Below are 18,008 nucleotides of genomic sequence, written 5' to 3'. Positions count from 1 at the left end.
TGACACAGCCAGCCACCTTCTTACTATGTCTTCATATGTGAGAGTGAGAGAGAGAGAGAGAGAGAGAGAGAGAGAGAGATAATGTGATAGAGGGAGAGGTCTCTGGTCTCTCTTCCTCTTCTTATAAGGATACCAATCCTATTGGATTAGGGCCTCATCCTTATGATCTCATTTATCCTAAAAACCCTATCCCTAATTATGGTCGCATTGGGGGTTAGGGCTTCAACATATAATTTGGTGGAGTGAGGTGGAGGTGTGTAGAACACAATTTAGTCCACACTAGAATTTATTTCTTTTCAAGACACTCAAACAAATATGCTAGTGCCCCAAAACTAGACTAGCATGTTTGAAAAGAGGAGAGCTTAAACATTTATATTGGTCTCAAGTAGATGGTATTGTACAAAATGTGTAATATATCCCATAATCCACTTAAAAACAGTGCATTATCTTTTTAAATGAAGATCTGGATTATCATTTATTTCTTCTGTTACTGTTTTTCTGTTCTACCTGTTACTCTTTATTATATCCAATCTTAAAGTGCACCTGAATACTTTTCCTTCCTCAGTTTTAACTTAAAGTCCTTTTGAGCAATGTGACGGATATCCTACTAAGCTTGTTCTTCTAGATTTCAATAGTATTCATTCTATTCTTCATCAAAAGTTTATTATCCTAATATCTAAACTGGCAGTCAGGAAATTTGATCTTTTTCTTTGACTTTGTCTATCTACACTTCCCAAATTCTTCTTTTCTCTTCTCAAATAATATATTTCACCTGAGGGAACCATCATTTTTTCTAATATGGACTACTAAGAGAATCAGATTTGATGTTCAGAACTCAAGAAGTGGTATGTCTTTTAGCTTACGAGGCTGATTTCTGATGAAAACTCACCCTCATAGCCAACCTAGAAATACTGAATATTTATTTACTTAACACTGTGTAAAGTGCTTTGAACTGTACAAAGTAAATACTCTTCCTGACCCCTAAAATAGATTAGGTTCCCTTGCTGTAATTTCTTACTGCTGTGTACTTGACCTTCTTAGCACATATCACAGTTATTAATAATGTTTTGCATAATTACTTGTTTTATGACTTTCTTGTGTTTGATCCAGGACCATAGTTGTATTCACTGTTATGGCCACTGCTTTCTGGCTCATAATTTGTTCCTAATAAATATTTGTTGAGTGAATGAATGAAAAACATAGCCCCTAGAACTATGAGGAAGCAAGCATACAATCCAGAATGTGGTACACTCAATAAGAAAAATAACTAGGTTTCTTCATGAAATCATTGGCAAAATGAGAGGGGGAGGCCTGCTCCACAACAAAAGAGAACTAAAAGACATAACCAAATGCAGTGCAGTTGCGCACCATGGGTTTGAACCGCGCAGATTCACTTATTGTGGATTTTTCTCAATAAATGTACTGATGGCTCACCATATACCCAGGGTTTCACATCTGGGATTCACCCAACTACATATGGAAAACAGCAATTTTCATCCACGGTTGGGAGTCCATGGATGTGGAGAGCTGATTGTATGGATTGTTCCACGCCATTTTATGTAAAGAACCAATCCTCCATGGATACCAAGAGATGACAGTAGTTAAGTTTTGGGGGAGTCAAAAGTTATTTTATATAAGGGAATTGAACATCTACAGATTTTTGACTGTGCAGGGAGTCAGCACCCCTAACCCCCATGTTGTTCAAGGGTCAACTGTGTATGGATGTTATGTGGGTATTGATTACTAATGAAGCATGTCAAAAGACATTTTGAGGTAATTAGGTAAATTTGAATATGAACTAGATATTAGATTATACTATGGAATTACTGTTAATTTTGTTTAGATATTATGGTTACTTAAGATAATGTCCTTTCTTTTTTTAGAAATGCATATTAAAATATGGACTATAGAATATTTTAACAAAAGAAAAAAGGGATATGTATATGTGAGAAATGAGGCAAAATCTTGGTAATTTTTGGAAGTGGGTGATGAGTGTATAGGGATTTGTTATATATTTCTCTCTACTTCTGTGAATATTTGAACATTTTTATAATAAAAAAAATTAAAACCAACAAAACATGGTCCCAATCTCTAGGAAGCTCATAATCTAACGAAGGCAAGAGACAAAAATATAGGAAACAATTAAATATTAAACAGATACTAAGCCAAATAGCAGAGATAGCAGTATGGGTTTAGAAAATGGTAGGTGGGTTGTAGTGATGAGAGTCTTTGTCAAAGAGGCAGGACTTGAGCCCACCTTTGAAGAATGGAGATTTCATTGAGGAGGAAGGCATTCTGAGCAAGAGGAAACAGCTCGTGCTATTAGGAGTACTGTGTGGTCTCTTCAGCTCCAGTCCCTTCTCACTAGTAACAACCAGGAAACAACAAGAATGAGAAGCTGAAGAGTAGACTTTCGTGTTGCATTTTCACATTCTTAAATTCCCTTGGCTTCAGTTACTATTCCTAAAGTGTACCAGGAAATGTGGATACATTTGTCCTTTGAAGAGGTATGAAAAATTGACTCATAGAGCGTATGAAAGTGTCATGCCCTCTCTTCAAGTTCTCTGTGTTTAGTTGTGTCATGTTTTTGCGTTAGGCATGAGAAGCAGGGTTCACGCCATGTTGCCAGCTATTTTGAGGCTTTGCAGAGCAGCTGTTCTTTCACTCAATTGCTAACTCACCTTAATAGCAAACTTCATAGGTCATTTATATCAAACTTGGTTATAATTGGATTAATGGATTTCCTTTCTATAAGTATGTATTCAAGAATGTTCTGTGTTCTTATTGTGGCTTTAGTAAGATCTATGGCTTTGATAATGCCTCCTTGCATGCAGCGCTCTTTTCCCCAAGGCTTGTCACTTCAGACCAGTCTTCACCCATGCCCCAGCTCCTTCTGAGGGAAGGTGAAGGCTCCAGATACCTTCTGGACAGTAAGCAGTATTTCCTTTCATTAGTATATGAAAAAGAAGTGCTCTGTAGAAGAAAGAATAGACCTCATAGGTTATGACGTGGCTTTTTTCTCTTTTTGCTGTATTCGTGTTCCCTGAGCCATCTCGTCTATCCCAATAGCTTTAATAATAATCTGCCTGTATGTCAGAGATTATAAAAGAAAATTTAAAACTTTGGTCTCACATGTTTGTGGTGATGCTGGTGTAAACAAACCTACTCCACTGTCAATTGTATAAAAGTATTGCACATGCAATTACAGTGATGGGCTGTATCATCTAGGTTTGCGTAAGTACACTGATATTCACACAAGGCCGAAATCTGCCTAACATCACATTTCTCAAAACATATCCCCATCATTAAGTGGTGAATGACTTTACAGTAGTTCTCCCCGTCCTTATCTGAAGTTTTGCTTTCCACGGTTCTAGTTACCCAAGGCCAACAGCAGTCCAAAAATATTAAATGGAAAATTCCAGAAATAAACAATTCATAAGTTTTAAGTTGTGCACCATTCTATGTAGCAGGATGGAATCTCCCGTTGTCCCACCCCTTCCTTCCCTAGAAGTGAATCATCCCTTTGTCCAATGTACCCATGCTATACGTGTTTTCTTCCCCTTACTCACTAAGTAGCCATCTCCCTTATCAGATCATCTGTGGCAGTCTAGTGGTGGTGCTTGCATTCAGGTAACCCTTATTTTACTTGGTAATTACCCTAAAGCTATTCACATAAGTTTTATTACAGTATTTTGTTATAATTTTTCTAGTTTATTATTAGTGTTAATCTCTTACTGTGCCTAATTTATAAATTAAACTTTTCATGGGTATATATATATATATGGGGAAAAAAACATATATATATAGGATTCAGTACTATCCGTGGTTTCAGGCACCCACTGGGGGTCTTGGAACATGTCCCCCGTGGATAAGGAGGGACCACTGTAAATGCTTAGATCTGGAGACGGATTACCTGAATTCAAACTTCGCTGCTTTTGCTCTGCCCCGTCTTCCCCTACCCAGTTCGTTTTCACCACACTTGAAATTGTCTTTTTATAAAGTTTAAGTGAAATTATAGCTAAATTTATACCTAATAATATCCACTGTTTTCCTGAAATAAAATTCAGATCCTTCACAAGCTAGTCTATACTTGCCTACAAACTGTCATCTCATTCATCTCATTCTCATTCCCCCAGCTCATCCTGCTCCAGCCATACTGGCCTTCTTCTGTTTCTAAAACATGCTGGACCTTTTCCCACTGCTTAGAATGTTCTGCTTCCAGATCTTTATGTGACTGTCTCTGTCATCAGATTCAGAGACGTGTTTCCTGATCATTCAATCAAAAGCACCTTCTACTTCTTTGCTCTGTCTGTTAGGGATACCGTAATAATAAAATGGTGTGGTGAAGTTATACAGTGTATAATTATGAGCTCCTGAGCCAGGCTCCCTAGGACTGAACTCTGCTTTGTTTACTTACTAGCTCTGTGATTTGAGGGAAGATATTTAACCTTTCTGTATCTCGGTTTTTGTCTTCTGTGGAGTGGGGACAGTAGTAGTACCTACCTAATTGTAGTGAGGATTAAATGAATTAAAACTTGAAATGCACTTAGAGCCCATGGCTAATGCTCAACTAATGTTATAGTATTGTTGTTTTCTTAGTCCTTACCAATATCTGAAATTATCTTGTTCGTTTAATTGCTTGACCTTTTATTTGTCTGTCTCCTCCATTCTAAACTTAAAACTCCAAAAATAAACTAATAAGTAAATAAATAAACTTGAAACTCCACAAGGGTAGGGACTTAGCTGCTATCTTCTTCACTTGCAAAGCTCTGGCACCTGAAAGGCACCTGATTAATACTTGTTGAAAATTAAATGAACAGATAAATAACATTAGATAAATTACTTAACCTCTTAGAGCTATCAGGTTTTCTTTATGCAAAATGTTATCTATATTGTGGATATTGAGATGATTAAAGGAAATAATTTTATGTCTTTGGCACAATACGCAGAACAAAGAACTGGTAGAGGCGGGTGTGTAAATAATTGTATCCATTATCCATCCCATACAGAACATTGTTTATCCTGTTGCTCAGTTGCTGTTCTTCCTAATGGCTTTACTACTCATCTGGTTGCCTAAGATAAAAACCTCAGTCTTCCTGTGTTTCTCCACCCCTTCTATTCCCATACATAATTGTTCAGTATATTCTATCTATCCTACTCTTAAATGCCTTTGTAATCTATCTTCTCTTTTCCACTAGTTTAGATCCACATGATTTCTTGCTTAGCCTGTTTTAACAACCTTCCAACTTCTTGCTTTTCTTTTCCACACTCGATCCTCTAGCACCCGCTTTATTGTCGCCTACTTTTAGAATATAAATTTGATCATCTTACTCCCTTGCTTAATGACCTTTGGTGATTCCCCATTGTCCGCAAATTAAAACTTAAATTCCTTACTAGTAGGACTTCAGTTTTAGCCTTCTTATCTCCTCTCCACCTTCCCCATTCTTGTACTCTGCTTTGGCCATGCTAAATTTCTCACTTGGCGCAGATTCTCCATGTTGGGACAATGTCTTTTTACCTTTGCTCATGCCTTTTCCTTTGCCTTCCCTAGCTCTCTGCATTAGCTTTTCCCTATTCCTTTTTTTTCTGCCTGGTTAATTCCTACCTATTCTTTGAGATCTAGGCCAATTGTCACTTTATCTGTGAGGCTCTCTGTGATTTCCCTAGACAGAGGGAACACTTTCCTTTTGTTATTCTATCATATTGTTTTAAGGATCACATTGTATATTGACCTTCCTGACTGTTGTGCTCAGTTAATCTACTAGCTCCTTGGAGCTAAGACATATATTTTAAAACGTACACATATGTGTGTGTAGAAAATAGATGTATGCACACCGATGTACCTTCTCTGGGGTCTGGTGGAAGGAAGGAGTTCTTATATTCTAATACTCTGTACTACCACTTGAAGGGAACTGACCAGGGAATTAAGATTTTGAGCTTTCTTGAAATTTAAAGTACAAAAGGTTTAAGAGGGCAAGAAATCAGATTCCTGGCATTTTCTCCAGATGAGGAGAGCAGATGGATTTCTTGAAGTTTTCCTAAACTGTATTAGAAATTGGGAAAGGAGGAGGCCTGCCTGGCTTCCAGACAAGATTTCTTCTCTGACTCTCCTTGCTGGAACTGGGTTTCCCTGCCCTTATCTGTCTCCGTGCTGACTCTGAGCTGTGGTCCCTTCCCCTTTCATAGGTCTGCTCTTCCTAAACTGTGTTGTAAGACTTGCCTGTATCACTGGGACTACTGGCTTTCTGCTTCCTCAGCAGCACCTCTGGTCTTGCTGGCCATGACTATTGTCCCTTTTTGACCTGTTCTGGCCTTTTTTATTATGATCCTGCTCTGACAAACACTATGATTCCTGGTATTTGACCCCAGCCTGATCCATGAGTGATTCTGCTATGCCCTTCGGTTTTCCTGGAAGGGGAACTTATCGACTGTCAGGGGAGCCAGATGATACCCTGGGGCCAGACTGTGACAGCCTGGTATGCTCAGGCCCCTCAGCTGCCTGAGGAACCCTTCTCTGGATATTCAGCTAATTGGGAATGGACAGTTACTGCATTTTCCTGACAACTTGTAAAGACAAGTTGTATTGATAAGATATTTTAGGAGCTTGCAGTGCATGCTAATGACTAAGCAGTAAGGTTGTCAGAAAGATTATGAACTGCTTGAGGACAAGGATAATGTCTTTTACTCCTTTTGTTTCCCTTCTTCATAGCCCCTCAGCAAACATTAGTCCTCAATGACTGTCATCTGAGTAATAATTACCAAGTGGCTGGATCACAGTTTTTTCTTTTGTCTTTTTTTTCTTTTGTTTCTTTTTAGATTGTTCCTTGTGCTGAGAGATTGATTTAACTGTAATGGAAAATGTATAGATAGATACTAGTCCAGAGATTTTAAAATATGCTTTTTTCACTCAACAATAGTTGTACTCTTACACTATTGAGATTTTGTTGTTATTAAGATTATTGTATTTTGGGAAGAGGTGTAAGTCCTTTATTCCTCTTGGAACTGTAAAAAGATATGAAATAGCATGTCTTAAGATTCTCTCCTTCCATGAAAGATTATGATCCCCACTGACGTCATACAAACTTGAAGGCTGATCTTTTCTTTTTCGGGCAGAAAATTAGGGCATTTCTGCATGGAATTGAAATGAAATATATTTATCAAGTAGAACTGAATTTATTTCATAGTAAAAAGAGTAGTCCACCTTCACAGGCAGTGAGTATATATATATATGGGTCAGCCCGTTTAAAATACTTAAGCACAAAAGGGAATTGATTCCTCTTCAATTTACATATGCTGCCTAAAACTTGGGTTGTTTCTATTAAGAATTTCCAGATATCTCAGCAAGAACTTTCAACACCACAATTTTTGACAAATGCCTGGTTAGTTTAATAAAATAAACACATGTACACACACACAAAACTTCCCTTAAAATTGTATTAATGATATGAGCCATAATTTTTGAACTCTGCTCTCCATTTGAAAGCTTGTAAAGCAAACTATACATTAATTTTCAAATACCTTTGGGAGGTAGAGGGAGGAGGAATGGCTGCAAGAGCCTCAATTCTTTGTCTAGTTCTACTGCCCTTGTGATCTTTGTCATGAAGGAAAAAATTGTGAGTTTTCTAAATTATTCTTGCAAATAATGAAGCACTTTATGTTTTGTAATTAAACTAAGATGCAATATAACAGAGTTTGTATTTCTTTATTTCTCAATATTAAACCCCAAAACCAAGTACCTAGGTGATGTTTAGGCTCTAAAATTTTTTATTTAAATTTTTGCCTTTTTCATATAAATAGCATTGTTTCCTTATAGTTGAAAATGCCTGCTGATTGTGCATAAGATAGACAGGATGATCATGTATACTTTCTATTCCTAGTGCATTAAAGATGGAGCTTTCAGTTCATAGTTCTGGTTTAGAACTAGTTTTCATATCTTTGGTTAAAATAGCCACCCTCTTTGGATTGGCATTTGCCAGCATAATCTGTCTGTGCTATAGTTTCCTGCAAGGCTACTTTAAAAAATGATCTTTGGAAATTTCAAAATATTCTTGACCTTGTGTCTAAAACAGAGTAGGTGTTTGATAAATATTTTTCAACTTTGTACATTCATATCTGTATGTCTTCTCACATCTTTTCTTTTCTCTCCATGTTTCTATTAGCAAATGTATGTATTAATAAATATTACGATACTAGTCCCTTGACTGTGTATACAGACTTTGTGCTCAGTAAACCTAGCTTGAATTTTATACCATTTTATAGTATAAATAGATGCTAATATTACTTAAGAAGGGATCTCATGTTCACATACTTCATATGGGTTCAAACATGGTGTTTGGATTCAGACTTGAATCCAAATCCTTTTCTTGCTATTTACTTTCTGTATAACCTTTTTAAGCCTCGCGTTTCTCATCTTTAGAGCAAAAATAACAGATCTCCCTTCATAAAGTTGACATGACAATTTAAGAAAATGTATATCAAGCATATAGCTTGAAACAAGTAAACATTCAATAATTTGTGGTTGCCGCTGTTGTTACTGTCATCATCATTGTCAATAATTGTCACTTAGACTACTAAAAGTTTATTTGTTACATATACTCTTGGTAAGTTTCATCCCAAAAGTTCACATTCCTCTTTTTTTTTTTTTTTTTTTAATTATGGGCCAGGGAACAAAAACTTTATCTCGAGTTTCCAGGAGGGAAGAATTTTTTCCTGTTCTCTCTCAGTAGCCTCACATTTAATATATTTTTATGGAACCAACTGCGTGATTAGGATAGATTGTACAATTATGATTAACAAATTCTCTAAGAACGTAGCATTTTCATAACTGAGTGTTTCATTTTTTAAAAACTCTCTTAAACACTGCAAGTCATACGGGTCAGCAACAGATAAGAATGTATAGGCCACTTCTGAAAGCTTCCCTAGTAATTTAAAGACAGATGCTTCCTCGCATCTTGACACAAGCACAGGATGAACTAGATATGGGTAACGTACAAACAACTCATTGGAAGCAGGTGAGAGAGAAAGTCGTCATGTCCCTGCCACCCCTTCCCCGGCTAAAGAGGTTTAAGCTCCCTACAGTCCTGGTCCCAACTGTCCTCTCTCCCTAAAATATGACCCCTCCCCACCCTGTACACAGCACCCAAGGCAGAGCATAGCATTGGGACCGCTTCCTTTTCTTCCCATTTCTATCAAAACTCAGGTTCCCAAGGAGGTAATATTACAAGCTACTCGAGTTATGTGCAGTCAAAAAGAGTTTGTGAATTGAAAAGATCTAACTGGTAGATCATGATTTAGGAGACAATATTTAGGGAAGGGAAAGAATCAATGGAAAGTTCTTCCATCTGAAATTCTGCCTTCTCCTTCGTACCTCTCTTTATTTTAAAATAGAGAAGATAACTTTCCTACTATCTCTGAAAGGGAATGAGAAGATATACAACTACAGCTAAGTAGACAGATAACTCTACAATAAAATACACTCTATGAAAGAGTCCTTCTTAGGGTAAATGTGGTAATTCTTCAAAAAAATTTTTTTGAGACACATAAGTTTACTTAGTTTTCTCACATACCAGCCATTACTTTAGTATATAGGTCATCCTTTGCCCCCTTTTGGCAGGACATATACTAATATTGGTAAGCCTCACCTTGCATGGTTATATGGGACCATAAAAATGATCATTCAAGCAAAAACCATACAAAGGATCCATAATAATCAATAGAAACAATTGAATTGTTCTGTAACCTTGAACAATTTTTATCAAAACATTAAATCTCTTACTGTTATAAATGTATATGAAAATGAAAAAAATAGTGAAACTAGTATTTAGTACACTAGTATTTATATAGTACAGTTTAAAACATTAGAAACATTTAGAATTAAAATGTTTTATTTCTTGTAAAAAACTTGTATAGAATAATCCGAATAGTGCTTGCCACTTTATCATATAATTTATGATACAAAGCTAGCATATTTTCTGACGCCTTAACAAACTGTCATACTCCTAAGTTTGCATCATTCCCATTCCAGCATTTTATCTTTTGTGCTTTCGATGTCATGAAGTATCTCTATATTGCTGCAATGTGAAGTTTTTTGCCAGTCTGTCATTTCCTCTAGACATCTTTATCCTTTTCGTCACAACCACTTTTCTCATTTATGTCAGTAGTTTGCCTCTGACTAACAGAGGTCCCTTGAATGATGACAATTTCAACATCCCCATGGTCAGCTGTTCTTCTATAACTACATTTACATTTGATTGTAATTTTATTTCTAACAATCAACTTTTTATCTTCGTTGCACCTTTATCTTTGTTGGGTAATTGTCTTTTGATTATGCCTTTTTGTAAAATGTCACGTGGCAGCACAACTACATGTCTTACTGTCTATGTGTGAACTGAATAATAGATGCTCAACGACTGGACACTTTCAGACTTTGAAAGAAATGACCCGATTGGCCACTGATCGTGTTGCACATCTGTTACTTATACAGTGTTTTGTGAATTAAAACTAGCAGTGAAGTTTTTACCTTATGCATTTACTCACAGTTCATATAATGTGATAAGTCTGAACCATGTTGTTAATTGACTGGTGTTATTTAATTAAACTGTGGTAACTAAAATTCGAGCATATCAGAACCGTGTACAACAAGGACATCAAATTGAAAATCTGTCAGGTAGGCCAGATCCAAAGATTGTTTTCATTTTGTTTCACTGTTACTTCAACTAGCAAGTAAAGAAAAGATAAAAAATCAAAGATACATGGGAGTCAGGTGAGCTCACTTCACCACTGTCCCCCTTGTTCCTCAAGATGATATTTTTTAAGTTTGGTGGTCTCAGGAACCTGCTGGGCGTGCTGCATTTATCCCTTCTGTTGGGGATGCCATTGAGAACTAGAGAGCAAAATAAATTGTTCGAGTTTTCACAACTAGTTAATGGCGGCATAGCACTGGAGGTTAGTTCCATTGACACTTGGTTCTGGTATTTATTCTTTACCATAGTTGCTTTCTTCTGACCCCCTTCAAACATACATTCTGTTCCTCTTAAGGGATGGCCTTGAGAAAATGTGATCTTGGAAGCTTTCCTTTGTTGGAGGTGCCCTTACAATAGTTACAGTACCTCAAAAGTCAAACCAATAGGACTTTCATTTCTCTTCTAATAGGGATAGGAATAGTCTTGTACTTCTGTAGCTTTTTGGACAAGGGGAGCCCTAAACTAGAATGTACATATCAGTTAACATTGAAAGATCAAAAATCCTTTAAGCTTCTCTTAGATTCCAGCAGAACACACTTCCCATATCAGTTGCAGCTCCCATACTGCTCTGTGCTGTTTTCTCTGACAAAATGAAGCCTTTGGCCATCACTGCTATTTTGAAAATCAAAGCCTTTGGTCTCTAATGGATGTTTATGAAAATACTCCATTTTGAAATTTGCTCAGGAAAAGGAAGTATAGTAAATGATGTTAGAAGTCCCTCCGGCTTGCCTTGGCATTGATTCATTTAATGATATGTACTCTGGAAATTTCTGGAATTAGTGTGAATAAGAGTATTAAAACCCAAAGCTGAATAAGCTCTTATCTTATTTATCTTCTTCCATGGAAGTATAGCATTAGATATGCATCCCTAATTGTTATTTCCATATGATCAAGTAAATTTCCATTTGCCAAATTTAATACAGGTATCTAGGGTAAGCTTAAAATCCCTAATACCTATGTCAAAAGTCTCATCTGTTTGCATTCTTTTGCAAAGGTGAAAGCGGAAGTTTTTTTGGATGGAACAGTGTAGAATGGCAAACCTATAGTAAAAAAACTATCTGTATATCTGTCATTCTCTATTGCTTTCCTTGGTGTCAGTAGGAAAAAAAAAAAAGAAACAGTCAAATGTATGAAACATTTAGTTTTGTAATATAGTAAATCATAATACTCACATGTAAAAGATGCCCAAGGACCTTTGGCTTATCCTTTGGTGTTGGCCATGTCTTGATGTAAAGCATTGATGTATCTTAAAGTAAGAAAATATCATTTATTCAAGAAATATTTATTGAGAGACTGCTGAATACCAGGAATTGTTCTAGAGAGCTAGTAATAGATAAAAGATAGTCAAACTCCTTGCTTTCCTGGAGCTTATACTCTAATGGGGAAGAAAGAGACAGAAAATAAATTATGTGGCTTGATTAATTAATTGATCAGTTCCATGGCTTTCACTATACATTTCTGTTTGTTTGCCTCTCAGCCCACTGCCTTACTAGCCTGTTCTGATCACTCAAAGTATTATAGACTTGTAAAGTATTGAAATGGAACTTTGGGGAATTGAGGGCAGTGACCTTTTAGAAAATAGACAACTCTATCAGTGACTTCTGCTTGCTTGTTCCTCTCACATGTGCTCTGTTTCTGGCCTTTGTTGTTAGTTCTCAGGGAACTTCAGCTTTCTCTTGGAAATAACACACACACAAAAAATGATTAGAGCTATCATTTTGACTTCAACTCAGAACCATTTGTTAACTTACTTCTTTTAAAAAATAATTTAAAAAAAACATGTGGGGCAAATATAGCATCTTTAAATGACATTATGTTTGAAATTCCAGGCTAAAAATGAGTAAGAAGCTACTAATATTTTGGGAAATGTTATGTGTTTCCCACTAGTCTTTCCTTATGAAAGCCTCTGAGTTCCCAAGGACATCCTTTGGTAACAGACTTACTTTCTAGTAACATTATTTAATTTTAAATTGTTTGATATTTTTCATCTGAGGATATCTTTATTATAAAAACAGCACTTAAGAAACAACAAATTTTATTATAGTTGCTTTTGTTTTTGTTATACCTTTGGTTTTTTGTTTTGCTTTTTAGAGGTTGAAGGGATAATGCTCTTTCTGAAAGTTCAGTTAATTGCAGTGAGTAGATCAATATTTGGCAACGAGTCTTTTAAGGCCCTTTCTAACCCTGAGATTTTATGAATCTATATTTACCTTTGCCCCTGCTTTTTTCCCTTAGTGACAAGAGCTGGGATCATGTCAGGAGTAAGATGGAGAGTGAATTGGGCTACAATTTAGGAGGAGGTGATGGGTATCGAGTGGAAGTCATAAAACATATAGCACAGTTATTATTGGTTCCTTCTCCTTTATAGTTTTTTTTAAATACTAGGCATATTTTATTAATTGTTATTATTTTTATTATTAGGAGAAGAAAAAGATAAACCTATAGATATAACAATTTTAAGAAGTCGCCTTCTCAGGTACCTTCATTCAAAGAGACAACCCGTGAATTCTTCAAGATGGGTCAATATTTCATAAAAAAATGAATAAGAAAAGGCTTTTTAAGAGAACTTTTGTGGAGAGAAATTATTTTTCATGAGATTAGAATGTAAGGCTTATTTTTATTGGCTCATTGAAAGCAATTTCCTGAAAAATGGAATTTTCCTTGGTGGTCAGATGGAATTTGAAGTAGACGTTTTATATCCCCTGAAGCTGGGACAGTCTTATGGATCTTTGTATCCCCAGCTCTGGATATACCACCAGGCCATACCAGGTGCTCACAAATTGTTTTTTTGGCTGAACCAATACCCATTCTTCAGGGAATAATGAAAATAAAATAATCTCAAGTAAAAGGGGTAAATTTTTGATGTGTTCTTTTTCAGTTACTCTCCAAAATATTCCTTTTCAGAAATGTGAAAATGTTTTTTATGTGCAAAATATTGGAACCACAAGCGCTGACTTTGTATTTCAGAGTTAGAGTGAATGAGATTGATGTTTCATACAGTTATAAAATGCCAAAAATAAGTAGAACTGAAATGAATTAAAGCCCAGTGTTCAGAAAAGCCAAGTAAAAGCTTCAGATCGAGGGTGGCTATAATTGGAAGGTACCAAATAAGTATTTAAAACCACCCCTGCTGGGACGCTAAGATTTCTGAATTTCAAATTGGCATTTTATGTTTGACAAGGTGACACTGTATAAGAAATGTATTATAAAACACTGCTGTATGATAGGAAAATGATTGAATGTAAATATTTCAAGATGTGGACCACTGTTCAAATGTTATCATAAATCTTTGCCATTGTTTTAGGAGATAACTCTTCATGCATATATGAGCTGAATTGATAGAGCTAGCTCTTGGAAGGGAACTCGTCAGTGAGTTTCTGCCTCTCTGCTACCACTAGACCAATTTGACCACAAAAGTATTCTGTTAGATCTTTGGCATTATTATCATATGCGTATTGTTACATAGTGAGAGAACCCTTTTTTTGAAGATACTACATCTGGTATTGCTTTTGTCCTCTGCATTGAGTAGTCTGAAATGTCACTATCATGTGAAATTAGAACAGACTGAGATAGTTGGTACTCTTAGACTTGGAAAAGGAAAGAAAAAAGCTTGAACTATGTAGTTAACTGTCCCTCCATTTCTTGCAGATTTGGAAGGTTTACAATAGCTGCTCTTCAGTCCAAAGTAGAACAGTATGAACGTGAAACCAATCGCCTCAAGAAAGCCCTAGAACGAAGTGATAAGTATATAGAGGAACTAGAATCTCAAATTGCACAGCTAAAAAATTCAAGTGAAGAGAAGGAAGCAATGAATTCCATTTGCCAGAACACGCTTTCTACTGATGACAAGGGGAGCAAAGGCAGCAAGGAAGATATGCCTTCAAAGAATCAAGGTGATGGTGCCAGAAAGCAGCTTTGCTCAGCCACCTCGAGTTCTCACCTGGCACAGCCTTCTAACAGTTCTGCCCGGCAGGAAAGCACCAGCAAAACAGAACCAAATTGTTCTAAGAATAAAGACCTATATCAAAAACAAGTGGAAATAATGTTAGATGTGACAGATACAAGTATGGATACTTACTTAGAAAGAGAATGGGGTAATAAGCCAAGTGATTGTGCACCCTATAAAGCCGAAGAACTATATGACCTTCCAGCTCCTTGTACTCCTTTGTCCCTTAGTTGCCTTCAGCTCAGTACTCCAGAAAATAGAGAGAACTCTGTGGGAAAAGCAGGATGCTCCAAAAATCACTCAAACCATCTCAGAAAATTGGTGTTTGATGATTTTTGTGATTCTCCAAATGTTTGTAATAAAGAATCTTCAGAAGACGGCAGAAGTGAAAATGAAAAGAAATCGGAATGTTTTCCTTCCCCAAAGACAGGGTTTTGGGATTGTTGTTCCACAAGCTATGCCCAAAGCTTAGATTTTGAAAACTCAGAGGGGAACCTGATAGCAAATTCTGTTGGAGAAATTTCTTCAAAATTCAGTGAGAAATCAGGCTCATGTTTATCCAAAAGGTTGAATTCTATTCGCTCTTTTGAAATGAATCGGACAAGAACATCCAGTGAAGCCTCAATGGATGCAGCTTATCTTGACAAAATTTCTGAGCTAGATTCTATGATGTCGGAATCAGACAATAGCAAGAGCCCTTGTAATAACGGTTTTAAGTCAGTGGATTTGGATGGGTTATCAAAGTCATCTCAAGGCAGTGAATTTCTTGAGGAACCAGATGAGTTGGAAGAAAGAACTAAGCCAGACCTTTCCAAAGGTTCTCTAACTACTGGTCAGTTAGAAAATGGAAATGAATGGAAACCCACTTCTTATTTTTTCCTCTCTCCATCTGACCAGGAAATGAATGAAGATTTTTCACTTCATCCCAGTTCTGACTCAGGAACGACTGAAATCAAACCCCCAAGCTGTTTGTTTCAGACTGAGTTTTCTCAGAGTGTTTTGTTAAGCAGTTCACACCGGCTATTTGAAGATCAAAGATTTGAGTCATCTTTGTTTAAGATGTCCTCAGAGATGCATGGTCTTCATAACCACCTTCAGTCTCCTTGGTCTACTTCTTTTGTGCCTGAAAAGAGGAATAAAAATGTGAATCAATCAACAAAAAGAAAAATCCAGAGCAGCCTTTCCAATGCCAGCCCATCAAAAGCAACTAAAAGTTGACTCATTAGAAAGCTGTCATTTATGTTTTTGTCCTGAAAGGAATATAAGTTTTTAAAGTACTTTTTTCCCCGCTTATAAATGTTCTATATGATTTTGAATTGGTAATCTTTTAGTCAAGTGTCAAGTCAGAATGTGGATTAGCCTGTATCAGAATACTTTTGTCCATTTTGAGCAGTTTGTTCTTTTTTTTTTTTCATTTGGGAATCTTTTTTACCAGAAAAGGTAAAGAGATGGTTTCTTTTTAATGAATAGTGTATGTGTCTGGATTTGATATATTATATTTTGAATCTTGATTTAACTGTTAGCTATAATGGCCTATTAATGAGCCTTTAATAGAACTTGGATTCCTTAAGTAAAACTTTAAGTTTTGTCTACACACTGCTCATAAGACACTTGAGTTTCTTTAAAGCTTTCCCTAGGGTGGGTGTTATTTTGCCTGCCCCCTTTAATTTATGTTTAGTGGTGGCCTAGGCCATGATGGAAAATTAGCACTCTAACCCTATACCAATATTCATTTACTTTTTTTTTTTTTAGGTTTTACATGTATGTTTGCATTTTTAATACTGTGTTTTGTTCAATTTTTGTAAAAAATATTTTTTGCTAGTATGAAAGAATACATTTCTATTTGAAAATATTTGTTTTATGTCAGAGAACTTTCATTTGCTCATCTTTGTGTGCATGTTGAAGATCAGAAATTGAGCTTGTTTTGGGGGGAAGAAAAAAAAAAGGCATGGAACAGTTGGGTTTAGAGGAGCCTAAAATGGTAGCTTCATTGTTCCAGACTTAGAGGTGCAAAAGCACTCACCGACAAGTTCTTGATCCACTTACATCCCAGGGAAGCTTTTTGGAGCAATGATGTTCCTCTTTGCATGTTCTGTTCTCTGTGAAAACTCTATGCATGGTAGCGTTCTTGCTTGCACTATTTTTTTCTTAAGAAAAAGAAGTTTCAGTTGGCTAATAGAATACCTTTTATGTAGGACAAATTTTTTTTTTTTCATGAAAAGTGGGTGAGATCAGGTCAGCTAAGCACAATTTTTAATTTAGGCTATGAAAATGTATATTCTAAACATGTTTGGTAGGCCTATGTAGGCTTTTAAAAATGGTTTGTATGTCAATGACTTGTTTATCTAATGTGCACTGAACAATTTTACATTAATACTGTACTGTTTTACATTAATACTGCATGCTTTTCTATGTGAATTGAATAAAGGCTGTCATAAGCACTCTTAACCCATGATGTTGTCTCAGCTATTGAATTAGCCTATAAAGACCAGACAAACATCATTTTTAATCGATCTTATGATAATAGGGGTTGACAGACTATGGCCCATGGACCAAATCTGGCCTGCACCTGTTTTTATGAAAGGCCTGTGAACTAAAAACGGTTTTTATGGTTTTTAAAAACCCTAAATCTAGTTCATAACACAGGAAAATACATGAAATTCAAAATTAAATGTTTCTAAATAGTCTTATTAGAACACAGCTATACTCATTGTTTACATATTATCTCTGGCTGCTTTTGCACTGCAATGGCAGAGTTAAAGAGTTGTGACAGAGACCATGTTGTCCACAAAGCCTAAAATATTTACGAGTTGTCCCTTCACAGAAAAAAATTGCTGACCCCTGTTATAACAGATTCTAAGGATTCAACAAAACTATAAGAAAGTATAACAAATCACTTTTATAATTTAGAGAATCATGCCCTCCACTTTAGAAGTATAAGAGCCAAAATAAAATTTTTGAAAAGCTAATATAAAACAGTTTTTGTTTTGGCTTATATATTTTCCAGTAAGTATTTGTACATTATCTTTATGACATGGTTAAAGCTAATGGATACTTTCCGAGATTTTAGCAGTTTAGATATCTTTGACAATGTAGTTATATGAAATTTTATTAAATGTAGAAATCTAAAAATTTCTGAACTAATAGAGTAAATTTGGGGATAAGCCTCACTCTTATTCTGTCTGTAACTTCTTTATCATGAATGTGTCAGTTTTTAATCCAAATCTATACTGGTACTATGCCATGGAAATCCTGATTTAACTAAAGCCTTCCCAGGGTGAGAGTGTCTATGTTGGACCAGAGTGTTTCCCAGCTGCTTC

At 36.0% G+C, this 18,008-nt stretch overlaps 1 protein-coding gene across 2 annotated transcripts in view; it reads left to right on the top strand.

Annotated features, from left to right (window-relative positions):
• The window catches only part of RNF219 (ring finger protein 219), a 37,706-nt gene extending 20,565 nt beyond the window's left edge, over positions 1-17,141 (top strand). For both annotated transcript variants that reach the window (XM_006913802.3, XM_015590854.2), the window contains exon 6: positions 14,391-17,141. In XM_006913802.3, coding sequence (XP_006913864.1) covers positions 14,391-15,906 — 1,516 coding nt within the window. In that variant the 3' untranslated portion in view covers positions 15,907-17,141. The remainder of the gene's footprint in view (positions 1-14,390) is intronic.
• The last annotated feature ends 867 nt before the right edge of the window (positions 17,142-18,008 follow it).

Source organism: Pteropus alecto, unplaced genomic scaffold (assembly GCF_000325575.1).
Source record: "Pteropus alecto unplaced genomic scaffold, ASM32557v1 scaffold72, whole genome shotgun sequence".
In the NCBI taxonomy this organism is placed as follows: Eukaryota; Metazoa; Chordata; class Mammalia; order Chiroptera; family Pteropodidae; genus Pteropus; species Pteropus alecto.
The sequence above is the reverse complement of the archived record's forward strand: the minus strand, read 5'-3'. Positions and strand labels throughout refer to the sequence as shown.